General features: G+C 45.7%; 1 protein-coding gene across 4 annotated transcripts in view; it reads right to left on the bottom strand.

Moving 5' to 3' along the window:
- IDUA (alpha-L-iduronidase) overlaps nucleotides 1-27,912 on the bottom strand; it is a 415,485-nt gene that overhangs the window by 39,731 nt on the left and 347,842 nt on the right. For 3 of the 4 annotated variants that reach the window (XM_063919502.1, XM_063919500.1, XM_063919504.1), the window contains exon 8: nucleotides 6,521-6,737. In XM_063919502.1, the coding sequence (XP_063775572.1) occupies nucleotides 6,521-6,737 (217 nt within the window). The remainder of the gene's footprint in view (nucleotides 1-6,520; nucleotides 6,738-27,912) is intronic. The other variant, XM_063919510.1, reaches the window with a different exon arrangement.

The following is a 27,912-nucleotide window of genomic DNA, read 5'->3' as shown; positions in this document are numbered from 1 at the left end:
GATAACGTTGAGCAACTTGAAGCGAGACTGGGAGATTACAATCTTGAGGAGATGGAGAGGAGATCATTACTCCTAGCCGGCCCTCTCCTTGGCGAGCTAGGATTTGGAGTTTCCCGGACGTTTGGGACAGGCATTAATGGTGTGAGACGGAGCTGCACAATAGAGACAGAGAGACTCGGAGAGACGTCTTCGGCGCTCAGCAGGAGTTAAACGGGAATGGCCAAGTTGCATGGGCTCATCTTTAGATGGTGACAGTTGACGAGGAGGAGGAGCAGAAGATTTTGGAGCAGATGATCTTCCACGCTCAGTTGCTCTCTCTCTGAAACGTAAATCAACTTTCGTGCAGAGTGAGATTAGCTCATCTAACTTAGAAGGTAAGTCTCTGGTAGCTAACTCATCTTTAATACGCTCAGATAAGCCATGCCAGAATGCAGCATACAGGGCCTCGTCGTTCCATGCCAGTTCGGATGCCAGGATCTGGAACTGTATCAGATATTGTCCTACAGTACGTGACCCCTGGCGTAAACGGAGAATCTCGGATGAAGCTGAGGTTACCCGGCCTGGCTCGTCGAAGATGCGCCTGAATGTTGACACGAAGGCAGTGTAGGAAGATAGCAGGGTGTCGGACCTCTCCCATAACGGTGATGCCCAATCAAGGGCTGAGCCACTGAGAAGAGAAATAATGTAGGCAATTTTTGTACGGTCACTGGGAAAATTGCCAGGTTGTAGCTCAAACTGAATCTCACACTGGTTGAGAAATCCCCTGCAGAATCTTGGAGATCCGTCAAATTTTGCTGGCGTTGGAAGATGAAGACGTGGAGCAGAAATGGGTAAGGTGGGTGGGGTTATAGCTGGAGTCACTGTGGTTGACGCACCAGACGCGCCTGATCCACGGAGAGTTGTCTGAATCCCATCCAGCCGAGTAGAGAGATCCTGGAGACAGCGGATGATGTGGCCCTGTGCAGCCTCCTGATGTTCTAGTCGGGCTGCCAGTTCTTGCATCGGCCTGGCCGCTTGATCCTGGTCTCCGGCTGGATTCATTAGGTCAGTGTTTACTGTCACAACTGAGGGCCTGAGCTGACGGGAGGCAGCCTCAGTTGTAGGGGCTGAGATGTACCGGAACCTGGGAGGTTGTATCAGACCCCTGGACATGTAAGTAACATGAATAATAACTGCCCGAAGGCGTGACCACGACAACTTGGATAAAAGTCAATGATGTTTATTATGACAACTCCGCAACACAGCAGCAGTAAAAGAAAACGTAAAAGTCAGCAAAGAATAAATACAGTTCCTGGGTACTACAGGATGGCAGGAGCCACAGGGCACTGGTAGCGTGAGATAGTTCTTATAATCTTGTAGATGGAAAGTCCTTACCAGGCCCGACTGTAGCAATGGAGATAACCCAGGATTGTGCCAGCTGGTGTTCCAGGAAAAGCTGGGTTGCTGAAAATAAAACGGCTGCTGTGGATACTGGCTGGAACCAGACTGTTGTTAGCACGGAGTGAATACTGGCTGGAACCAGTTAAATAATAAATGAACTTGGGAGCGATGAAATATGAACTGAAATGTAGAACTTGAGAGCGGAGAAATAATAATACCGGTGGAGAGTGGTAAAGTGTAGAAAGGACACCGGCCCTTTAAGAGAAGCTGTACTCTGCTGGAAGCTGAGCTGGAAGCAGGTAATGTTGTAGCTGGAAACAGATGAATCCACAATGGATTGGAGAGTCAGGCTACACCGCAGGTGGAATGCTGGTGCGGGTCTCTATGGTGGAAGTCTTGAGACAGGAGCTGGAACCTGGAAGACAATCACAGGAGAGAGACAAACAGGAACTAGGTTTGACAACCAAAGCACTGACGCCTTCCTTGCTCAGGCACAGTGTATTTATACCTGCAGCAAGGAAGGGATTGGCTAGGCAATTATGCAGATTAACAATACTGACAACAGATTGGAGGAAATGATCAGCTGACAGAATCCAAGATGGCTGCGCCCATGCAGACACTTGGAGGGAAGTTTGGTTTGTAATCCATGTGGTAATGAAAACAGTAATGGCGGCGCCGGCCACTGGAGACAGGAGACGCCAGGCTGACAAGTGCACATCCAACCACGCGGACACAGCGGAGGCCGCGGTTGACGTAATCGCCACTCTGACACTCTGCATGCAGAAGCTCAGGGACGGCGGCGGAGGCCGCGGGAGACGCCATGCCAGATGTAATAAGGCGTTACTGTGACAGCGTCTCAGAGAGACAGGAGAGGATGCAGGAATGTGAACATTAGGGTAACAGATGGGATCCGGTCCTGGAGCGCTGAGCCAGCCTTAGGAGGCATCTGATGGGTAAGAAATGGCGTCCAGATACCCGGATCGTGACACCATGTAGTTATCAAATCCTGTTGCTGATGTTATCCAGTGTGCTGGGGGATACCAATGTTTCTTGTTCAGAATAACCCCTCCCTTTCATGCACCTGGATAACATTACTAATTGGATAAGAGCAGTTACCAAACTTCTTGTATCACGTAGAGAGATTTAGATTTGGATGGGTTATATATTTTTTCTGTGCATCATAAATAATGGCTGCTTTATTTTTACAGTGCAATTTAGATTTGTTTGAACATACCCCACCCAAATCTAAATCTCTCTGCACGTTACATCTGCCCCACCTGCAGTGCACATAGGGGCTAATTCAGGCCTGATCGGTGCTGTGCGTCTTCGCGCAGCAGCAATCAGGCCTGAACTGATTATGCGCGAGCGCCGCAGTGTGCCGGGGCATGCCAGACAGCCGACGGCTGTCTTTAGCTAGCGATCGCCTCTGCTTGATTGACAAGCAGAGGCGGTCGCTGGGTGGGAGGGGGCGGGACGGCTGCGTTAAGCTGCCACTTAAGGGGCGCGGTCCGGCCAACGCAGGTGTGGCTGGACCTTGCCGGGGGCGGGCCGCTGCGACCCGGGCAGCGACGAGTAGCTCCCAGGCCAGCAAGCAGGAGCTGCACTGGCCGGGAGCTACTCCTGAAGTACAAAAGCATCACTACTGTACGATGCTTTTGTACTTCTGCGACGGGGTAGGGACTGACATGCGGGGCGGGATAGCCCTGTGCTGGGCGTGCCCCCGCATGTCAGTGTGAATGATCGTAGCTGTGCTAAATTTAGCACAGCTACGATCATCTCGGAATGACCCCCTATGTACTTAATGAGTGTTCCTATATTGCTTTCTTTTAAAGAGTGATTCATTAACTTTTTTTGTTATACCCATCAGCGTCAAAGTGTAAGGCTCAGCGTGCCTGAAGTCTTAAGGTACAGTATATCCAAATGAAAAATAAAATGCAATCCTGATATGTGTGTAGATTCACCATGCCTCATAAAAGTCCTAATTTAAGCAAGACAGTCTCGGTTAGAGGGCTCTGTCCTGCCTTTCCAATTAGGACCGCTTTGTTCCAAGCGCCCCAGCAGTTGGGAAGGTATGTTCCATACATGCATGTGTAAGATTGGTTGGAGGGGAGTGGAGTTAAAAAGGGGAAACTGCATTGGACATGGACACAAACACTTGCCAATTTAATACAAGGTGCAAAACCTATAAAACATACAGTCAGAGAACTTGCTGATAGGATGGTCATGTTAGATTAAGACACCTCCAGGTGGGCCTCACCAGTGAAATGATTTGAGAAAACAGCAATGTTATTGAGCATGTGTTACAAGTTCAACATGGAGAGGATCATGTTATACATCAAGCAGCATGTATGTTACACAGGTAGACATAGCAGCAGCAGACTGCTCTTTATTTTCTAACAAGATACACTAACAAGCTTGCATGACAAACCCTAGAAATTAAATAATTTTAGAAAGACAACTTGCATCTTCCATTTTGATTATGTTAGACACCAAACAATATTTCTGGTATACAGACAGAGGTACAACAGCAGCAGAGTTCTCAATAATCAAAAATAAGATACACCAACAACCTTGATTGTCAAGGTGAAATAGTTTTAGAAAGATAATTGCCATTTTCCATTTTATACACTGTGCAATGTCTGACATAAAGACAGAGGCAAAGAAGTGGAAGACTGCTCATCATCAAAAAGAAGCAACACCAACAAACAGAAGTGAAAGGCTTTGAAAAATAAAATGAACAGTTTTCATGTGATAGCTGTGGCAGAGCGTTAACTGGATTCATGCTTGGGCCCTCATACCAAACAAGTCCAGCCCCCATATGTGGTATATTAAAATGCCACACAACGTTTAATAAAAAAAGCATAACAGCAACTTGGGGGAGCAGTCTCATTATGCTATGCAGAGCAGCAGGTGAATAGGTACTGTGGGCCTAATTCAGCAAGGAATGCAGATGTGCAAAAAAATGAACATCTATGATCCACTACACTGACATGCGGGGGGAAGCCCAGCACATTGCAATTCCGCCCCGTATTCCGGATCCAGCCCCTCCCCCACAGCATTGCATGATGGCGATGCTTTCGCATGTTTAGGGTAGCCCTCTGCCTACGCAGCCTAGCTGCTAAGGCAGACGGCTACACGCCATGTTTCGAGTCGCAGAGGCTGCGTGTGGCGTCACACAGCTGCCACGGATGGCCCTGCAAATGGTCTGGACATGCCTATGTTGTCTGGATCGCAGAAGCATGCACAGATCAGTTAGATCCAAGCATGCTTCTGTCTGTAAAAGGTAGAACAAAAGTAAAAAAACAGAATCTATGAAATCACAATAGAAACTTACACATATCAGCAACCATCCCTCTCCTAGAATCAACCATCCCACCAGTAGCAGCAACCATCCCACACCTAGTAGCAACTATCCCACTCGCAGCAGCAACTGGCAAAGTCAAAAATATTACATACACACCACATACAAACTCCAAACAGATGGGTCTCTGTTCGTGCGTTTTGCGCATATACGGTAGCATACGCATTCGCACAGAGAAGCCACAAAGACATATACAACATATTCATACAACACATAGACAAAACATGTTTAGCATCATTTTGTATTAAATTGTATAATAGAGTGTAACATCAGATATATATGTATTATTGGAATGGAACAAGTTAAACATATCATGCTTAGTGTCAAAATGATCAGGAGAATGTATGTGTGTTAATTTGATATTAGCTATGGGTAGATTGTAGCAAATTGCAACGATTTAGTTATGATTAAATGTATGAATATGAAGCCACATTCTAAAGTGACCAAAGGATTTCCTGAAAGACAGCATGTGTGCAGCAAAAACCAGTGGCTAACCCCTATAATTGAATCTTCAAACTGGACGTTGCTTGCATATGAACTGACCAATAACACACCATGAATGAGAGACCTCCCTCCCCAGGACCAATAGTAGAAGACTCAGCCCCAGACACGTACCTCCCCCAATACACAATATATAGGTATTTCCCCTCACCCAGGAAGCTCTGTTAGTTGCTGTTGGTGCAGATTCAAAGATGGAGAGGACTGTGCATTGAGGGACAGGGTGAAGTATGCTGGCTGTAACTAATCCTTATGTAACTACAACTGCGTCTTGTGTAATTGTAACTCTGTAACCATATATATATATATATATATATATATATATACATATTATAACTGAATTATATACTGTACATATGTTATATTGTATGCATACCCTTTTTAATATCAAATATATATATCTCTGAGCGTTGGACCTCAGCTTACAATGTGTGCGACTGCTTACTTTCTCTTGAGGGATATAGTGTTGCGACGTTCAGTGCACTTTTATCGTATATGGTAATAAGATGTGCCTTGCGTCCGCAGTATATATTAACGCTGGCATTTGAAATGTTTATTTAAAATAATCAAACTTTACACAACCATCCCACATGTAGCAGCAATTATCCCACTCGTAGCAGCAACCATCCCACCTCTAGCAGCAACCATCCCACACCTAGCAGCAACCATCCCGCTCCTACCAGCAACCATTCCGCTCCTAGCAGCAACCACCCATACCTAGCAGAAACCATCCCACCCCTAGCAGAAACCATCCCACCCCTAGCGGGCAAGCGTCCTACACCTAGCAGCAACCAACCCACCCCTAGCAACACCAACCACACCCCTAGCAGCAACCATCCCAAACCTAGCGGCAACCAACCCACTCCTAGCAACTACTATCCCACTCCTAGCGGCTACTATCCCACTCCTAGCAGCAACCACCGCACAACTAGCAGCAACCACCACACAACTAGACGCAACCATCCCACTCCTAGCAGCAACCTCTTCATATGCATGCTAGTGTATAATGGCAGCTGACAGTGACATGAAAGATTTGAGATTTCCAGGACAATTGAGTTTCAGATGAACTTTTGTTGGGAGAAACAGCAACCTAACTTACCCAACATTTGGTTCAGTACGATTCTTGAGACTATTAAACACCATATATAGATAATTTGATTAAAACATGTCTTATAGATTTATAGTCTAGAATAATAATGTGAAACAGTTGTAATTTAAGTTAACTAAAACAAGCTTATTGCATTCATATCTTTTGTTTTAACAGTAAATATAAAGATATACCTAATAAAGCCAGCAAGCCCATTACAGTTAGCACTGGTTTTCTCACCATCTGGACATGTGCGGGCTTAGTGTTGTTCATCTGGAATCTTGCCGTCAATGTCCTCTGAGTAAAGTAGTGAGGGTAATAGTTCATGAAAGCATTATCGTTACTTAGCAAGCTGTAGTTCATACTGGGGCTTTCATTTGAAAGCAAGAAGTCTAAGTGTTGATCTATTACCTATAAGGATAAGTACAGAGCATTAAAGGTGGCAAGAGCAATAAAATGCAAAATGAAAATTCAAAAAAATAATATATTAACATTTCTTATGTATTTTTATATAGTGCCACTGTACTCTGTAGTGCTTTACACTTTTTGGGGAATCGTAATCATCAGGAGCACATCAAAGGCAGGTAGTAGAATATGGGAACATCAGGTCCGAGCCACTACTACTAGCCCAGAGGTGCTCAAACGCAGTCCTTAAGGCACCCCAACGGTCCAGGTTTTAGGTATATCCATGGCTCAGCACAGATGCTTAAATCAAATTGACTGAGGTGCGAATTGTACCACCTGTGGTCAAGCATGGATATACTTAAAACCTGGACCGTTGGGGTGCCGCGTTTGAGAACCTCAGTACTAGCCCAGTAAACTATGAACTGTAGCCAACACACCATATAATGACGAGCACAGAGCCAACACATTATAATGGTGTCAACATTCTTCCCACTAAGGAATATACTCAATTATAAAATAAAATACATATTACTCTGCTACTTTGCAAATATTATGAATATATTATACATGAGTAGACCCGTGCTGTTAAAATAAGGTACAACATTATGTGTAAAGGCCCATACACACTTGACGATGCACACATCGTTAACGACCGTCATTAACGACTTCCCTTGAACTTCCCTTGAACAGCTGAGCAAACGACATGAGCATACACACTACCAACGACCAAAGACCAACGACCAAAGACCAACGACCAAAGACCAACGACCAAAGACCATTCATTGTTGAAGCATCCAAGCTGAACAGTTTTTTAAAATAATGAGCTGGGAACAGGGCTGGTGAACAGTGGCTTGGTCGTTGGTCGTTCACACCATACACATTCAACGACGTCTCTGGTCGGTAACGACCATAGTGGAAATTAAGCATACATGCTCCACAGATAAGCGAGGGTCGTTAACGTCCCGCGGGGCCGCGCATCGTTGGTCGTCGGATGCACACACACTTGACGATATAATGAGCGACGTCGTTGATGAGGGCTGAAATGAACGACGTCGCTCATTTTATCGTCAAGTGTGTATGGGCCTTAAGAGTCTTTCTAATGAATGAACAAAAACAGAAAACTTTCTCTAAACTTTTTCTGCTTGACTTCCGGTGGGTGGCCCCTGCAACAGGCTGCGTTTTAAGAGAGCTCTCCACTCCTCACACGCTGGGCACCTATACTACACTGCTGGCGTCGGGAGCTGTACCCCCATACTGTCACCTGGAGTGCATGAGATAGTGGTGGGCAAGTGGACGCTGATCCCGGCTCCCCACTGCCCTGTTACCGCCGGATCTGGAGCGTTTTAATCAGCGCTCCCACCCGCGGCCACCATCTTTCCCCTCTGTCTCCCCCTGCTCTTGGGACTGTGTGAAACAGCCAGTGTGTGTGCAGGAGGCAGTATACGGCGCTGGGGACCCACAGCTACTGCCCTGCTGTGTATTACCTCCTGTCTCCCACATCACAGAGCCGCTGGACGGCTGAGTTTATCACCTCTGAAGACTACATTCAGTATCTTGCTGTGTTCATCGGTCCTGTGAGGTCTCTCAGGTATCCTTCAGTTGCTTCTCCTCTACCTGGCTTGTTCTTTGTGCACTCTGCTATACACCCTGCACACGAGGTGGACATTTTTTGTTTGCTGTGACTGCTCTCTGTGGTACAAGTTGAGTATCCCTTATCCAAAATTTAAAATCCCACATTTTTGGGTCCCCTACTGAGATAATGACATATATACTGTATATTATATATTATGTGTATATATAGATATATTATATAGATATATAACATAATATATATGTATATGTGTCATTATCTCAGTAGGGGAACTAAAAATGTGTGATTTAGAATTTTGGATAAGGGATACTCAACCTGTACCTCATATCTCTCTCCACTCCCACGGTGTTTTTTTGACTTTGGCTCCCCCTGACGGTCAGACGCCTGTGGTGTCTGCCCTTTTTCTTTCTTTTTTTTACCATATTTAGTAATTATTTTGGTGCCTTTTTACCTGCCTTGTCATGGATAAATATGTGGCCAAAAAACAGAAGGGTGGTATAGGTACTAAAAGTCGTGAAACTCGAGCTTCCACTCCGGCCTCCCAAGGCTCACTAGCTTCACCAGCTAGAGATAACATCCTTGAAGGAGTCTCAGACACGGCCAAATATGCATCTGCCTCTGTCGCTAAAGCACAAGAAAATAGGATTTTGGTACCTACCAGTAAATCCTTTTCTCGTAGTCCGTAGAGGATGCTGGGGTCCACATTAGTACCATGGGGTATAGACGGGTCCACCAGAAGCCATTGGCACTTTAAGAGTTTAAGAGTGTGGGCTGGCTCCTCGCTCTATGCCCCTCCTACCAGACTCAGTCTAGAAACTGTGCCCGAGGAGATGACATACTTCGAGAGAAGGATTATACACAGACAGTGGTGAGATTCCTACCAGCTCACACATACAAGGCACGTCAAACGAAGCTTGAACACTCAGCAACAGCTGAAACATTACTTACCAAGTAACAATGCAGTACTCAACTAAACGAAGTTGTACTGAACCAAACAACATTTGCAGGAAAACGAAGCGCTGGGCGGGCGTCCAGCATCCTCTACGGACTACGAGAAAAGGATTTACCCTTAGGTACCAAAATCCTATTTTCTCTTACATCCTAGAGGATGGTGGGGTCCACATTAGTACCATGAGGATGTACTAAAGGTCCTAGAACGGGAGGGAGAGCGTGGAGGCTCCTGCAGAACTGATTGACTGAACTTCAGATCATCAGAGGCCAAAGTATCGAACTTGTAAAACTTTGCAAACGTGTTTGACCCAGACCAAGTTGCAGCTCGACAAAGTTGTACTGCCGAGACACCCCGGGCAGCCTCCCAGGAAGACCCCACCTTACGAGTTGAGTGGGCCTTAACAGATTTTGGACACGGCAGTCCTGCCGTAAAATAAGTGTGCTGGATAATGAATCTAATCCAGCGAGAAATAGTCTGCTTAGAAGCAGGACACACAATTTTCTTGGGATCATATAGGACAAACAGAGAGTCCGACTTTCTGTGACGAGAAATTCTCTTCACATATATCTTCAGAGCCCTTACCACATCCAAGGACTTTGACGTAATTGAGGAGTCAGTAGCCACTGGCACCACAATAGGTTGGTTAATATGAAATGCCGACACAACCTTCGGAAGAAACTGCTGATGTGTCCTGAGCTCAGCTCTATCTTCGTGGAAGATCAAGTAAGGGCTTTCACAAGATAAAGCCCCCAATTCGGACACGCGTCTAGCAGAAGCTAAGGCCAACAACGTGACCGCCTTCCATGTAAGAAACTTGACCTCAACCTCCTGTAGAGGCTCAAACCAATCCGACTGGAGGAACTACAACACCATGTTAAAGTCCCAAGGCGCTGTAGGCGGTACAAAGGGAGGTTGGATGTGCAGAACTCCCTCCAAAAAAGTCTGAACCTAACATAGTAACATAGTATCTAAGGTTGAAAAAAGACAATTGTCCATTGGGTTCAACCTATTTGTGGTCTCCTATGCACGATTATTTTGTATAAAATTTTGACTGAAGTTGCTGACTGCCGTTCCGATTAACCCATCTTTTTTATAATAACCATAGTGCGTGACTATGCCCCGTAACCCTGGATATCCTTATCCATTAGGAATTTATCTAACCCATTCTTAAAGGTGTTGACTGAGTTGGCCATTACAACTCCCTCAGGCAGGGAATTCCAAACACGTATCGTCCTTACCGTAAAAAAGCCTTTACGCCGTATTGTGTGGAATCTCCTCTCCTCTAACCTGAGCGAGTGTCCACGAGTTCTCTGTGTTGATCTAACCAAAAACAGGTCCTGCGCAAGATCTGTATATTGTCCCCTTATATATTTGTAAATGTTGATCATGTCCCCTCTTAATCTCCTCTTTTCCAGTGTAAACATGCCTAGTCTTGCAAGTCTTTCCTCGTATTCCAGCGTCTCCATACCCTTAATTAGTTTGGTCGCCCGCCTTTGAACCTTTTTTAGCTCCAGGATATCCTTTTTGTAGTAAGGTGCCTAGAATTGTACACAGTATTCAAGGTGTGGCCTCACAAGTGATTTATATAACGGGAGAATAATACTCTCGTCCCTAGCATCAATTCCCCGTTTTATGCATGCTAATATCTTATTAGCCTTCTTTGCTGCAGTCCTACTTTGGGTACTACTGCTTAGTTTGCTATCTATGAGGACACCTAAGTCCTTTTCCAGTACAGAATCCCCTAATTTTACCCCATTTAGTAGGTAGGTGTTTTTTTTTGTTCTTGTTACCACAGTGCATTACCTTACACTTGTCTGTATTGAAGCGCATTCTCCATTTCACTGCCCAAGCTTCTAATTTAACTAAGTCATTCTGAAGCGACTCAGCATCCCCCTCCACATTTATAACTTTACACAATTTGGTATCATCTGCAAAAATTGACACCATGCTCTCTAGACCTTATTAGGTCGTTAATGAAAATATTGAACAATAGCGGTCCTAATACTGAGCTTGCGGCACACCACTTAGCACTTCAGTCCAAGTTGAAAAAGATCCATTAACCACAACGCGCTGCTCCCTATTATCTAACCAGTTTTTGACCCAAGTGCATATTGTGCTTCCTAGCCCTGATTCTTGTAGCTTGTAGATAAGTCTCATGTGTGGTACAGTATCGAATGCTTTGGCAAAATCTAAAAAGATTACATCCACCTCTTTACCCTGATCTAGGTTTGCGCTTACTGTTTCATAAAAGCCAAGTAAGTTGGTTTGACAGGATCTGTCCTTCATAAACCCATGTTGATTCCTTTTAATGACCTTATTGACTTCAAGGAACTTCTGAATACTATCTCTTAGAATACCTTCCAATACTTTCCCCACTATAGATGTAAGACTAACTGGTTTATAATTACCTGGTTCAGCTTTACTTCCCTTTTTGAATATAGGCACTACTTCCGCTATACGCCAGTCTTTGGGAACCATACCTGATATTACTGAATCCTTAAAGATCAAAAATATTGGTTTTGCAAGTTCAGAATGAAGCTCCATTAGAACCCTTGGGTGAATACCATCGGAACCTGGTGACTTATTAATCTTTAAATGTTTTAATTGGTCACAGACTACTTCCTCGCTTAAATAAGTACCTATCAGTGGGATATTCTCATTATTGAGATTATATGTTAGTCCCTGAATTGGGTCCTCTCTAGTAAATACTGTTGAAAAAAACTAATTTAGTGTGTCTGCTATGTCATTATCATTTTTGCTTAAGACTCCCAACTTGTCTTTTAAAGGGCCTATACTCTCCTTCTTTAATCTCTTGCTATTAATGTATTTAAAGAATTTTTTGGGATTCGCTTTGCTTTCCTTTGCTACTAGTTTTTCAGTTTCTACTTTAGCCGCTCTTATTTCCTTTTTGCATATTGTTACATTCCTTATAGTGCTGAAATGACTCTGCTTCCCCGTCAGATTTGTATTTTTTAAATGCTCGCCTTTTCTTGCCCATAAGTTCCTTAATCTTTTTGTTAAGCCACATCGGTTCATGATTTTTATTCCTTTTTTTGCTGCTCGTAGGAATAAATTTGAGAGTATTTTTAGCTAGCAGGAATTTTAGTACCTCCCATTTCTCTGTAGTATTTTTTCCTAAAAACAAACCTTCCCATTCAATATCCCTGAAAAATACCCTCATCTTTTCAAAATTTGCTTTGCTAAAGTTTAGAGTCCTAGTTGAGCCAGTATAGGGCTGTTTATGGAAACTGATATTGAATGTGACCATATTGTGGTCGATGTTTCCTATGGGTTCCCCTACTATACTACCTGATACCAAATCCCCATTGTTTGTTAATACCAGGTCTAAGATTGCATTGTACCTAGTTGGTTCCTCAATTAGTTGAACTAAGTAGTTATCATTAAGTGTGTTTAAAAACATATTGCCCCTAGCAGTATCACATGAATCATTTTTCCAGTTTATCTCTGGATAGTTAAAATCTCCCATCACTACTATGTCTCCTACTCCTGCTGCTCTTTCAATTTGCTTTAGTAACAATTCCTCATCAGATGCGTTGATACCAGGCGGCCTATAGCATACACCCAATACTAACTTTTTTATTCCTTTTTCCCCCGCATGCAATTTCTACCCATAATGTCTCGACAGTGTCTACAGTCCCCTCCTGAATATCTTCCCGTATATCAGGTTTTAAAAACGGCTTTACGTAAAGACACACCCCTCCACCCTTTTTATTTAGTCTATCTCTCCTAAACAGTGTATAGCCCTCTAGATTGGACAGTCAATCATGAGATTCGTCCCACCAAGTTTCAGTAATGCCTATAATATCATACTGTTTGCTTGCTGCAAGTATTTCTAGTTCACCCTTTTTACCAGTAATGCTTCTGCCGTTTACAGACATACAACTAAGATAAGTATTTTCCCTTGCGTTAGGGACATCTTTCACCTTATGTAGCAATGATGACCTGTAATCGTCATTGGTTAGTGCTTTGATAAAATCTCTTTTAGTACCCATGTTAGTAATCTTACCGCCTGCTCTTACCCTCCCCCCAACTTCTCCCCCATTTCGTTTACTACCGCCATCCCCACTATTCTCACTGCATGGCCCGTAGTTTCTAGCTAAACCCTCCCCCCAGGCTCCTAGTTTAAAATCTCCTCCAACCTTCTAACCATCCTTCCCCCCAGCACCGCTGCCCCCTCCTCAGTCAGGTGCAATCCGTCACGACAAAAGAGATGGCGCCTGACTGAGAAGTCCGCCCAGTGTTCCAGGAACGCAAACCCCTCTTTCCTGCACCAATCCCTAAGCCACACATTTACCTCCCTAATCTCCCTCTGCCTCCCTGGACTAGCGCGTGGCACGGGTAATAATTCCGAGAATATTACCTTAGATGTCCTTGCCTTCAGTTTCTTTCCTAAGTCCCTATAGTCTTTCTTAAGGACATCCCACCTTCCGCTAACTTTGTCACTGGTGCCAACGTGCACCAAGACCACCGGGTCTTTCCCAGCCCCTCCCAACAATCTATCTACCCGGTCCGCGATGTACCGTACCCGAGCATCCGGGAGACAACAGACTGTACGGCGATCACGGTCCCGGTAGCAGATTGCCCTATCTGCCTTCCTGATGATAGAATCCCCTACCACCACCATCTGACTAGGTACCTCACTATCTTTTATCCCAACCGCGCCAGAGGGACCGCTCCTCTGGATGCTAGAGGGAGCAGTCTCCTCCGGCACCGTCATTTCTTCACTATCATCCGCCGATTCCTCGTCAAGTCGGGCAAATTTGTTCGGGTTTGATAGTTTGGAGATGTCGAGCTTCCCCCTCTTTTTCTTCCTATCTGTGACCCAGCTGGCTACCTGATCATCATCCTCTTCTACCAGTGACCCCTCCCGCAACTCCTCCACCGTTCTGTCTAAACTTTGCTCGAGATTGTGAATCTCCCTCAGTCGCGTAACGGTTTGCTCTTGATCAGTTACCTGGGCTTCCAGGGCAACTGTTCGCACACACCTCGTGCAGATGTAATCACACTGGGCCGCTAGCTCCAGGTGTGCATACATCTTGCACGACATGCACTGAGTTAGGTCCCCAATCACAGCCCCTCCCATATTGTTTGTAAGGTCTACCTCCCTGTTACTCTCAAAGAAAAAGCATCAAAAATAAAAAGTAGAAGACAAACAATCTCACTTATACAATAATTAAGCTGGCTTATACTTATCTATCTTTGTGCGGTTCTTGGTTCTTCACTTTTATGCAGCCGTAGTACTCTCTCCTGCGGCACCTATACTCCACTTAGCAGTTGCAGTTGTTCCAGCTCACTGCACCTCCTTTTCACTCGGCTTCCAGCTCCTTTTGCTGTTACCAACTCACACTTACAAATCCAAGCAGCACTTTAAAATACAAGCCCTTACAAAGAGTAAGCTCCAAAGAGTCTAATCACTGATTATATAGGCTCAGCCAGCTCAAGGAGTGCAGCCAATTATTTCTGAAAGAAAAAAAAAAGGGCCAACATCTGGACCTTCACAGATCCTAACCTCAGGCCCATATTCCCTCATGCTTGCAGGAAGAGGAGAAAACGTCCGAGTTGTAAATCCACCATAGGAAACTTCTTGGACTCACACCAAGAGACATATTTCTTCCAAATTCGATGGTAATGTTTAGACGTTACACCTTTCCTAGCCTGTATCAGGGTAGGAATGACCTTTTTTGGAATACCCTTCCGAGCAAGTATCAGGTGCTCAACTTCCATGTCGTCAAACGTAGCCACGGTAAGTCTTGATAGGCGAACGGTCCTTGCTGCAGCAGGCCCTCCCGAAGAGGAAGAGGCTCTTCATGCAGTAGGTTCAGTAGGTCCACGTACCAAGCCCTTCTTGGCCAATCTGTTGCAATGAGGATCGCTTGAACCCTTGTTCTCCTTATGAGCTTTAGGATTCTTGGGATGAGTGGGAGTGGTGGAAACATGAACACTGACTGGAACACCCATGGAGACACTAGGGCGTCCACTGCCACTGCCTGTGGGTCCCTCGACCTGGAACAATAACGCTGAAGTTTCTTGTTGAGACGAGAGGCCATCATGTCTATTTGGGGTAATCCCCAAAGATCTGTTATTTCCATGAACACCTCCGGATGGAGACCCCACTCCCCTGGATGGAGATCGAATCTCCTGAGGAAGTCTGCTTCCCAGTTGTCTACTCCCGGAATGAAGATGGCTGACAGCGCCAACGCATATCTTTCTGTCCAAAGGAGTATTCTTGTGACCTTTGACATTTCCGCTCTGCTCTTCATTCCGCCTTGTCGGTTTATGTAAGCCACTGTTGTTACGTTGTCCGACTGCACTTGAATGGCCTGATTTCTTAGAAGCGGGCCGCCTGAAGAAGACCATTGTAGACGGCTCTCAGTTCCAGGATGTTGATGGGCAGGCCAGCTTCCAGGCTTGACCACCAGCCCTGGAAGGTTACTCCTTGAGTGACTGCTCCCCAGCCCCGAAGGCTCCTATCTGTGGTTAGAAGGACACAGTCCTGAATCCCGAACCTGCGGCCCTCAAGAAGGGGAGGCAATTGGAGCCACCAGAGAAGTGAAATCCTGGCCTTTGGCGACAGACAAATTCTCTGGTGCATGTGGAGATGAGATCCCGACCACTTGTCCAGGAGATCCAGTTGGAAGGTCCGAGCGTGGAACCTCCCATACTGGAGAGCCTTGTAAGAGCCTCGTAAGAGGCCACAATCTTTCCCAATAGGCAAATGCATTGATGAACCGACACCCGGGCTGGTTTTAGGATATCCCGGACCATAGCCTGTATCACCAACGCCTTTTTCGGCGGGAGAAATACCCTTTGACTTCTGTGTCCAGGATCATTCCCAGAAAGGACAACCGCTGGGTTGGTTCCAAATGTGACTTTTGAAGGTTCAGAATCCAACCATGACCCCTGAGGAGGCTTGTTGTTAGAACAATGGATTGCAGCAGCTTCTCCTTGGATGATGCTTTTATCAGCAGACCGTCCAGATATGGAATGATGTTCACACCCTGTTTGCGGAGGAGAATCATAATTTCTGCCATCACCTTGGTAAACACCCTTGGTGCTGTTGAGAGGCCGAATGACAGGGCCTGGAACTGGAAATGACAGTCCAGCAATGCGAAACGGAGATAAGCTTGATGCGGCAGCCAGATCGAAATGTGGAGGTATGCATCCTTGATACCCAGTGATACCAAGAATTCTCCCTCTTCCAGACCTGATATCACCGCCCTGAGAGACTCCATCTTGAACTTTAACTCCTTTAGAAAGGGGTTCAATGATTTCAGGTTCAGAATGGGCCTGACCGAACCATCCGGTTTCGGTACCACGAAAAGGTTTGAATAGTAACCCTTGTTCTGCATGTGAGGTGGTACTGGCACAATGACCCATGCCTCCACCAGTTTTTGGACAGCGTCCTGTAGTACAATGCTGTCTGCCAACAGAGATGGGAAGCTTGATTTGACTTGATTTGAAAAAACAATGAGGAGACTTTGAAATTTCAGCCTGTATCCCTGGGATACAATATCTATCACCCAGGGATCCAGGCCAGATAATACCCAGACGTGACTGAATTGTCTGAGTCTGGCTCCCACTGGCCCCATCTCCAGGCCGTCATGCGGAGGACTTTGGCGTACCTGAAGCAGGCCTTTGCTCCTGGGAACCTGCAGGTTTCTTGAACTTAACTCGACCTCCCCTAAAGAAGGTACTGATTCTGGCCTTTCTAGGCCTGTTAGCCTGAAAGGACCGCGTTGCAGATGAAGAGAAGGATTTCTTCGGAGCAGGTGCTGCTGAGGGAAGAAACAGAGACTTACCCGCTGTAGCCGTGGATAGCCACGCATCTAGAGCTTCCCCAAAGAGAGCCTGACCTGTATAGGGTAGGGCCTCCACACTTTTTCTGGATTCCACGTCGGCCGACCACTGGCGCAGCCACAGTCCCCGACAAGCTGAAACAGACATGGAAGATATTCCCGCAGCCATGGAACCCAGGTCTTTCATGGATTCTACCATAAAACCTGCTGAATCATGTATGTTGCGTAAATACAAAGCAACGTCAGCCCTATCCATCGTATCCAAGTCCTCAAGTAAGTTAGCCAACCACTTTACTACTGCCTTTGCAATCCATACAGTAGCAATGGTGGGACGTAATATGGCCCATGAAGCAGAGTACATTGATTTAAGCATGTTATCAATTTTTCTATCCGCCGGCTCCTTTAAGGCGGTAGATCCTGGAACAGGCAAAACCACCTTCTTTGAGAGTCTGGACACAGATGCGTCAACAATCGGCGGATTTAAAAAAAAATTCTATCCTCCTCAGGGAAAGGAAACGCCACCTGGACCCTAACATTCAACACATCCCTAAACTCTATCAACAAATGCACCCCCTTTGCGAGAGATGCAGGCCCCCGCAACACATCCCCATCACCGTCTGCGGTGTCAGAATCAGTATCCGTGTCATCTTGTGTGACCTGCACAAGCGCTCTTTTGTGGGGGTATACCGTGGGGCGTCCTGAGGTACCAGAAGCCGGCCATACTGCCATAGATCTCTGTAATACCTGGGTTGCAGATTCATTACTTGCAACCCTGTCAGAAATCTGAGAAATCCAAGATTTTATAGATGAAAACCACTCTGGTTCCCTTGCTGGTATCCATGCTAAACCAGTGATATCCTGATTAAATGGAATGGGATCATCCTGGGACGATAAATCCTCTGCAGCATATGACACAGTGTCCCTGGACATAACTAAAGGAGACCACCAAACACTCCACACACACATAGGTGAGGGCAGACAGAGTTCCCCTCCAAGAATGGCAAGAGAGACACAGAGATTGGAGCCAACCCACACACAGCGCTTGTCATCGCTGACTGTGCACCTTAATAGGACACACAGTCTTATAACAGCCTCCCCTCCCTTTTACAACCCCCCTGGTACTGTGTACAGATAGCTGGAGTTGCAGTGGAGGGACCTGTTCTTCCTCTCAACGCTGTGCAGGCAGGAAAATGGCGCTGGAACATGACTGGGTCCGCTCTGAGGAGAAGCTCCGCCCCCTTAATGGCGCTGTCTTCCCACTCTTCATAGATTATACTGGCCTGAGGAAAATGTGCTGGCTGAGAACCGCGGACCCCGACAGGCTTCTGGACCAGTGTAGGGGGTAAGTGCTAGGCGAGGGCACCCCTCACAGCGCCGCACCATCTGCTGCTGAGCCTTCACAGAAGCACAGTTAATAGTGTGCTCCCTCCCCGCTGCCGCCATCTTCACACCGGCTCCCCGCTTGCTAGGGGGTCGGTGTCTCACTCACCACATCTTCAGCTCTGTAAGGGGTTGGCGGCATGCTGCTGGGGCGAGTGGTCCCCTGTGACAGGGAACGATCTGACCCCTCTGGAGCTCAGTGTCCAGTTAGCGGATACAGTGGCTCAGACCCCGCAGGGTGGACACTGCTCCCCCCCTTAGTCCCTCGCTGCAGGGAGGCTGTTGCCAGCAGCCTCCCTGTAAAATAATAAACTCTAAAAATAAACTTTCCTAGAAAAGCTGTGTAGAGCTCCCCTAGCTGTGACCGGCTCCTCAGGGCACATTTTCTAAACTGAGTCTGGTAGGAGGGGCATAGAGGGAGGAGCCAGCCCACACTCTCAAACTCTTAAAGTGCCAATGGCTCCTAGTGGACCCGTCTATACCCCATGGTACTAATGTGGACCCCATCATCCTCTAGGACGTAACAGAAATATCTGATATTATCTCCCCTTTGCTTGACAAAAAATTGGCGCGTTTGAAGGAGGCAAGTGATTCTGACACGGTGCAAATAATAGTGCATGAGACACGTCTGGATGAGGCGGAACAACGGATCTCGGATCTTGAGGATGAGGCACTGATTGATACACATGAAGCGTTCCTCGCAGCTGTACACAACAAGTTAGAGGACCTTGAGAACCGGAATCGGCTAAATAACTTGCGTCTGATTGGTCTGCCTGAGTCGGTTTGCCAAAGAGATCTAATGGACTTGGTCTCCACCTGGCTACTGCAAGAGCTTCGTTGCGCACCTACTTCTGGCTCCTTCCTCATTGAATTAGTTCATCGTGTTGGACCTGACCGTCAGGCTGACCGGCGCAGATCCCGTCCTGTTATATTCTGGTTCCTTAACTACACGGATAAAGTTTGTGTCATGGAGACATATCGCAAATCTCAAGACCTGTCCTATCAAGGGAATCGTTTGATGTTGTTTCAGGACTTTTATCAGGTGGCGATGAAACGCAGTGAATTTTCGCCGGTGTGCAAGTAATTGTTTGAGGCTGGAGTTCGCTTCACTCTTCTCTACCCTGCCAAACTTCGAGTACATCATGACGGCAAACAATTCTTCTTTGATTCAGTGGAACCTGCCAAGACTTTCCCGGCCTCTCTTCCGGCTATATCTACTGCGAAGTGATTGACTGTCATGCCAGCCGATATCATGCTGTTATTCTCATTGCAATTATCATCATGATGTTTCTAGCTGTTTATTTCATTCTAGTATGGTTAACTGTTGTTTTATGTCCCGGGTCATTTCTGACTGACGCCATTTCCTGGGTCTTATTCTTGTTCCGTCTCATTACCTGCTTTCTTGTTCTTTCATTTTTCTCTTCCTTTTCTCTCACTCTTCCCTTCTGTTATTTTTTCCTTTTTCCTCCGGCACCTTTCCTCCCATTCTCATATCCGAGGTTTTTATTTGTTTTAAGACAGACTGTTATGGTCTATTGCATTGGATCTTATAATGTTACAAAATGGAAGAACTGCAAGACTTATGTCATATGTTATTATGTCCATATTCTTTTGTTGTATGCTCTTGTTGAGGTTGGGTGGGGGGGGTGGGGGGTTACATGCACATTGTAGTTCCCTTGCTCATTGGGACATGCGGGACTCCTTTCTTTGCTGTATTCAGATTGACTTCTTTTACTATATGTGGTATTGGCTAATCCTATAGACCCTGCTACTTTATCACTGAGTAGAAAAACACATATTAAATTCCTATCCTTGAACGTGGAGGGCTTAAATACCCCTATAAAGAGGAAAAAGGTGTTGCAACATCTTAAACCAGACATAGCGGTGCTCCAGGAGACCCACTGGAGGGAGGGTGACAATAATAAATTGCGGGACACTTGGATAGGCGAATTCTTCTCTGCCTCCTTTACGACTAAAAAAAGGGATTGTGGTACTGCTTCTTCATAAGTCTTTGATAAATTGGGTGTAGTATTGTATGCCACTGCCGGGCTCCCGGCGACCAGCATTCTGGTGTCCGGATCTCGACCGCCGGCATACCGACAGCTTGGTGAGCGCAAATGAGCCCCTTGCGGGCTCGCTGCGCTCGCCACGCTGTGGGCACAATGCTATTTATTCTCCCTCCAGGGGGGTCGTGGACCCCCAAGAGGGAGAAAAAGTGTTGGTATGCCGGCTGTCGGGATTCCGGCGCCGGTATACTGCGCACCGGGATCCCGTCAGCCGGCAAACTGAAGACCACCCGATAAATTGTGCGACTCTGAAGGCTGATTTTAATGCTATTTTGGACCCTGTGTTAGACAGATCGGGTACTGGGGGGCGGGGTAGCGCACTATCCGCATTACGATTTTTTATTTCTTCCCTGCAGCTGTCTGACCGGTGGTGTCACCAGTATCCTGTGGAAAGGGATTATACTTTTATTCTCATCCTCACCACATATCCACTAGAATTGACTTTTGCCTACACATTTACTTTCCAGGGTATCCCGATCTAAGGTGGAAAATATCGCCATCTCCGATCACACCCTACCTGGTTTACCTTATCTCTTTCTAATCCCTCACTGACTTCATTTAATTGGAGATTTCTATCGTATCTGTTTGACTCCCCTGACTTCAAATTATATTTAGAAAGACATTTTCTAAATTATGTGGATGACAATGGAAGACATTAATTTGTTCTGGGCCACATCAAAACCACTTGTACTTCGTGGTCATATAATTAATTATATTGCCCATAAACGGAGAGTACTTAATCAGATCTAGGTCGGGCATTGACCACGGCATATGCAAATATGTTGAAATCCGACACTGCTGAGACTCGCCACACATATTTGACCACTAAACACCTTTATGATACTTTATGTACTGAGCGTGCCCAATGTGCATTAGATTTTCAAAAACATTGCTACTTTAGATGGGGTAATAGGTCAGGCAAACTGTTGGCTAATGTGGTTAGAAGTCAACGCCCCCATATAATGTCTTGCGTATTCTCTCAGACGGGCAGGTTCTAACTGCTCCCTAAGAAATAACACTCTTTTTAAAATTATTTTAAGACATTGTACACTGCTCCACCGGATCATCCCTCCTTAGGTATGTCCTTCCTCAGATCGGAAGGTTCACCTGTTTTGACGAATGAGGAAAATTAATCTCGTACCGCCCCTACTAATGACTTAGAAATCTCTTCTGTGATAAAACGCCTAACCAATAGTAAGGCACCAGGCCCCGATGGCTTATCCGCAGATTATTAAATATTGGCTCCACATATCCTCCCTCATTTAGTTGCTCTCTTTAACTTGATTTTTTTCTGGCCAAGCCCCATGTCCCTGCTTTACTCAGGCCCGCATTATCCTGAAACCCAAACCTGGGAAGGATCCCACTTTAATACAGTCCTACCGCTTCATATCTTTACAAAAACCAAGATTTAAAACTATTCACTACCTTGCTGGCGCAGCATTTACAGTTATTGCTTCCGAAATTGCTTCACCCTTCCCAATCTGGTTTTGTCAAAGGAAGGTCCTCCATACATAATATTAGGAAAGTGATTGCTGCTATTACCCAATCCGCAAGAGTAACTGGGGGAAGTTTTTTTATTGGTCAGCTGCAATGCCGATAAAGCCTTTGACCGGGTTTCCTAGAATCATCTCCTCAGACTCTTTCACCTATAAAATTTTGGTCCCTCTTTTGTCCAGCTTTTTCATGTTATACTCTAGCACGACTGCATTTCTCACGGTAAACGGCCTGAACACTGCTCGTTTCTCACTCCACAGGTGCACTCGGCAGGGTTGTCCCTTATCTCCCCTACTTTTCAATTTAGCCCTAGATCCCCTCATTAGACACTTTTACAACAATACTGATTGGCTAGGTATAAAAATTGGACCTCATGAGCTTAAAGTCTCGGCCCATGCTGACGACTTGTTATTATATTTTGCTAACCCTCAGGAGGCCTTCTCCAGTCTTCTACAGCTGCTTCATATCTTTGAGTCCATTTCAGGGTTCCAGATAAATTAATCTAAAACGGAGGCCTTGGCATTACATTCAAAAGATGTGGAGGGGTGGGACGGCCGTTTTCCTTTTAAATGGGCACGCTTCTCTCTGAAATATTTGGGACTTAATATTCCCATGCTTCCATCTGACCTTTACACGGTTAATTTCCCGACAGTAATCTTGCGTATTATGGAAGATTTTCAATCTTGGAAACACCTCCCGCTTTCATACATTGGCAGATGCCATTTAATTAAAATGATCTCGTTCCCCAGATTGCTTTATCCTATACAAATGCTCCCTTTGATGCTTAAGGATTCAGACATTCGGTTATTGTCTAAGGCCATGAGTAAATTCATATGGGCCGGTAAAAAGCCTAGAATTTCGCTTTTTAAGTTAAGCCAGAATCAAAACTATGGAGGTATTAACTTGCCTTGTATACGCAGTTATGATTTAGCAGCGCAATACCGAATAGCAGTTTATTGGTTACAAGGATCCTCTGATTTAGCAAATACTGATTTGGAACAAGCCTTTTGTCCAGATATTCTCCTCCCTACTTTGCAACACATGAAACCCACTACATATCCCCCACATGTGGCCTGTAACCTATTATTAATTAGTACTTGTACGGCATGGAGACAGTCTCGTTCCCAAATGGGCATCTCGACTTATACCACACTGTTCCTTCCACTATCACACAACAAGGAATTTCAAATGCCTTATACTACTATATCCACTCTGCTTAAGGACTGGTATTATGGAGGTTTGCGCCTACTTTACTAGATTATAGATCCAACCTCCCTTAAAGTGCTTTCCCACGATGGTTTGGTGGAGAAATTCCCTCATTTGTCTATCCCCCATTTTCTTTATTTTCAGATACGAAGTTACGCTACAAAGGTGGTGTCTAAATTGTCTATATCTGACAAGGCAAATGTGCTGGATAGTGCGCTACGTTGCTGCCCGGGGAGGGATTGCTCCACATCTGTTATTTATGTACATATCAAACGATCCGTGAATGTTGATACTCTATCTACGGGTATGGCTAAGTGGACAAATGATTTTCCATCGTTACCTCTCAAATCTACACTTGATGTCTTTGTACAAACTTTTTATCAGATCTTACATAGATCTTATATTACACATAAATTGCGCTGTCTCATGGATATATCATCGACTTCTGCCTGTTTTAAATGTCAAGCTCCTGATGCAGATCTCTATCAGTGTTTATGGAGCTGCCCTGAGGTGGCCAAGTTTTGGTCGCTTGTACAGAATTATATTCAGGTGCAGTGTTAAGTGGGTTGCTGGGTTGATGCAACCTGGAACCCTTTCTCACTATAGGGAGAGGCAGCATTAGAGGAACAGGCGGCGCTTGGAAATGATCTGATCTCCAGGTGCCACTTCTGCATACTTCACCGCTGATGTCACCAACCCGGCAATTTGCTGGGTTTGTGCCGCCAGTCTGAAAGGGGTCTCAAGTGGGTCGCACCTGGGAAAGACCCATGTACAAGTCCCGGGTGTGACCCGGTTTTGCGATGTGAAAGCAGCATAAATGTCAAGTTTGATGATGTCATGCTACATGACATCATCACGTCTGACATTTGTGAGAAAAGTGAAGCCATTACTAAGTGTTCAGCGTGCCTGATAGTGATGTAGGAATGGAAAGCGTGACACCCGATGGCCAGTGAATACCTGCCAGGATAGTTCAGGACAGGAAAGTAAATTGCTATAGAAAATGACAAGTGGAGCAGTGAACGTACAGTGAAGTCTATGGGGTATATGCAATTTCGGGCGAATTGCGGCACTTTTTCGCCCGTTTTTAAATTCGACACAATTCGACCGTCGAATTCCGGCAGGTGGGTGCCGGAATTCGACATATTCAATAAAAAACGAATTCGACAGTCCCGCTGTCGAAAAACGGCCAATTTGACGGATTTTGATTAGATTTATAAAAATGTTTAAAAAACGGGAAAAACCCCGAAAAAACCTGGAAAAAAATTGCGTGGGGTCCCCCCTCCTAAGCATAACCAGCCTCGGGCTCTTTGAGCCAGTCCTGGTTGCCAAAATACGGGGGAAAAAATTACAGGGGATTCCCCGTATTTTAACAACCAGCACCGGGCTCTGCGCCTGGTCCTGGTGCAAAAAATACGGGGGACAAAAAGAGTGGGGGTCCCCCGTATTTTTTGTACCAGCACCGGGCTCCACAAGCTGGACAGATAATGCCACAGCCGGGGGACACTTTTATACAGCGCCCTGCGGCCGTGGCATTAAATACCCAACTAGTCACCCCTGGCCGGGGTACCCTGGAGGAGTGGGGACCCCTTCAATCAAGGGGTCCCCCCCCCAGCCACCCAAGGGCCAGGGGTGAAGCCCGAGGCTGTCCCCCCCATCCAAGGGCTGCGGATGGGGGGCTGATAGCCTTGTTGAAAATGTAAGAATATCGTTTTTTGCAGAAGAACTACAAGTCCCAGCAAGCCTCCCCCGCAAGCCGGAACTTGGAGAACCACAAGTACCAGCATGCGGGGGGGGGAACGGGCCCGCTGGTACCTGTAGTTCTACTGCAAAAAAAATACCCAAATAAAAACAGGACACAGACACCGTGAAAGTATAACTTTATTACATACATGCTGACACACATACTTACCTATGTTGACACGCCGACTCTGGCCTCATCTCCAATGTCGACGTCCGGGGTACCTGAAAATAAAATTATACTCACCTGATCCAGTGTCCAGTTCTTTTATTATAATCCACGTACTTGGCAAAACAAAAAAACGCATTTACCCGAACCAGGCGGACTGAAATTTCCCCGAATGCAGAGACCCCCCATGACTCCTGTCACAGAAAGGTCCCTTCAGCCAATCAGGAAGCGCCACTTCGTGGCACTCTCCTGATTGGCTTTGCGCGTCTGAGCTGGCAGACAGCGCATCGCACAGCTCCCTCCATTAGTTTCAATGGTGGGAACTTTGCGGTCAGCGGTGGGGTTACCCGCTGTCAGCCGCTGACCGCGGGTGACCTCACCGCTGACCGCAAAGTTCGGGGAAAGGGGTCCCATGTGTAAACATGGGACCCCTTTCAGTCCGTCTGGTTCGGGTAAATGCGTTTTTTGTTTTGCCAAGTACGTGGATTATAATAAAAGAACTGGACACTGGATCAGGTGAGTATAATTTTATTTTCAGGTACCCCGGACGTCGACATTGGAGACGAGGCCAGAGTCGGCGTGTCAACATAGGTAAGTATGTGTGTCGGCATGTATATAATAAAGTTATACTTTCACGGTGTCTGTGTCCTGTTTTTATTTGGGTATTTTTTTGCAGTAGAACTACAGGTACCAGCGGGCCCGTTTCCCCCCCGCATGCTGGTACTTGTGGTTCTCCAAGTACCGGCTTGCAGGGGAGGCTTGCTGGGACTTGTAGTTCTTCTGCAAAAAACAATAGTCGTTAATTTTTACACATGGCTATCAGCCCCCCATCCGCAGCCCATGGATGGGGGGGACAGCCTCGGGCTTCACCCCTGGCCCTTGGGTGGCTGGGGGGGGAACCCTTGATTGAAGGGGTCCCCACTCCTCCAGGGTACCCCGGCCAGGGGTGACTAGTTGGGTATTTAATGCCACGGCCGCAGGGCGCTGTATAAAAGTGACCCCCGGCTGTGGCATTATCTGTCCAGCTAGTGGAGCCTGGTGCTGGTACAAAAAATACGGGGGACCCCTACTCTTTTTGTCCCCCGTATTTTTTGCACCAGGACCAGGCGCAGAGCCCGGTGCTGGTTGTTAAAATACGGGGGATCCCCTGTCATTTCCCCCCCCCCCCGTATTTTGGCAACCAGGACCGGCTCAAAGAGCCCGAGGCTGGTTATGCTTAGGAGGGGGGACCCCACGCATTTTTTTTCTGATTTTTACACCATTCCATTAAAAAAAAAATATATATTTTTTTACAAATATATATAAATAATACTTGTGCCTCCTAAATAGACAAACCAAGTATCTAATCCCTTCTAATATAAATAGATATGCTATTACCAATAAAAAAAACACAAAAAAAAATGTTTTGAAATTTTTTTATTAGATTCCGCCAGCAAAGTGTGGCGGATTGAAAATGACGAATTTACTGTCTAAAAGCACTGTTGTCGAATTTACAATCTTCAATTGAATATACTTTTGTTGAAATGCCGCATTTGTACCATTGCAGAAATGTCGAATTTGACAAATGTCGAATTTCAAAAAGTCGAATTTGGAATGGCCGTTTTTTTGGCGAAAAGTACTGTATTGCATTGTCGGATTTTTTTTTTTGGCGAAAATGTCCCGTTTTTCGACATTTTCGGGAATTCGACCGCAATTGCATATACCCCTATATGTACTGTAAATGTAGGCTAATGCACTTTCTATGTGATAATAATTTTGAGACTGGTGGTTACAGAAGGTTTAGAGGGGTGCAGGCTCATTAATAAAGGGAACAAAAAGATCAAATGAGAAAAGTTAGAAAACTAAGGTTAGTTTATGTTGAAAAAATACCCCAGGTCACTACAAACTCAATTTACAAAAAATAGTCGCTATTGCTATGATTAATAAAATAGGATTTTAATGCCTACCGGTAAATACTTTTCTCTTAGTCCGTAGAGGATGCTGGGGTCATCATAGAACCATGGGGTATAGACGGGATCCGCAGGAGACATGGGCACTTTAAGACTTTGAAAGGGTGTGAACTGGCTCCTCCCTCTATGCTCCTCCTTCAGACTCCAGTTATAGGAACTGTGCCCAGGGAGACGGACATTTCGAGAAAAGGATTTATTGTTAAACTAAGGTGAGATTCATACCAGCTCACACCTCAAGCATGCCGCAGAACGTGGCATTCAACAGAACACAAGCCAACGGCATAAACAATTGCAGCAACATGCTGACAATAATGTAACACAATCTGTGTTCCCTAATGCACACTGAGTGCTTCTTATTAACCCTTATTAATTTTCACTTGTGTGCTGACCTGGGGTAGCCGACCTGTGCCGACGTGATGGGGTCCTGCACCCCATGCCCATACCTAGTATTAGTGACGGAGAAGCCTTGTCGATCGGCCTGGGGGCTTAACCCTATATCTGCAGATATACGCAACTAAGATCTCCGTATTATCTGATTATTATGTAGTATGATTATTTTTCACTCAGTGTGCATTAGGGAACACAAATTGTTTTTTCTTACACAGAATTACCCCTCCCTTTTAGCACCTGAGTGAAATTACAATCTGATTGAGCAGCTCACCATCATATGTGCATTGTATTTAGAGAGGCATGGATGGGTCAGCATTAGGAGGGATTGCTGACTCCAGAGTGCCATTGGAGAAGCTAGGGGTGTCTCCAGGTAAGCTGGCTCTCAGATACTGTAGGAGCCATTATCATGTGGCCTTACACTGGGAATTTA

This window comes from Pseudophryne corroboree, chromosome 1 (genome assembly GCF_028390025.1).
Source record: "Pseudophryne corroboree isolate aPseCor3 chromosome 1, aPseCor3.hap2, whole genome shotgun sequence".
NCBI lineage: Eukaryota > Metazoa > Chordata > Amphibia > Anura > Myobatrachidae > Pseudophryne > Pseudophryne corroboree.
The sequence above is the reverse complement of the archived record's forward strand: the minus strand, read 5'-3'. Positions and strand labels throughout refer to the sequence as shown.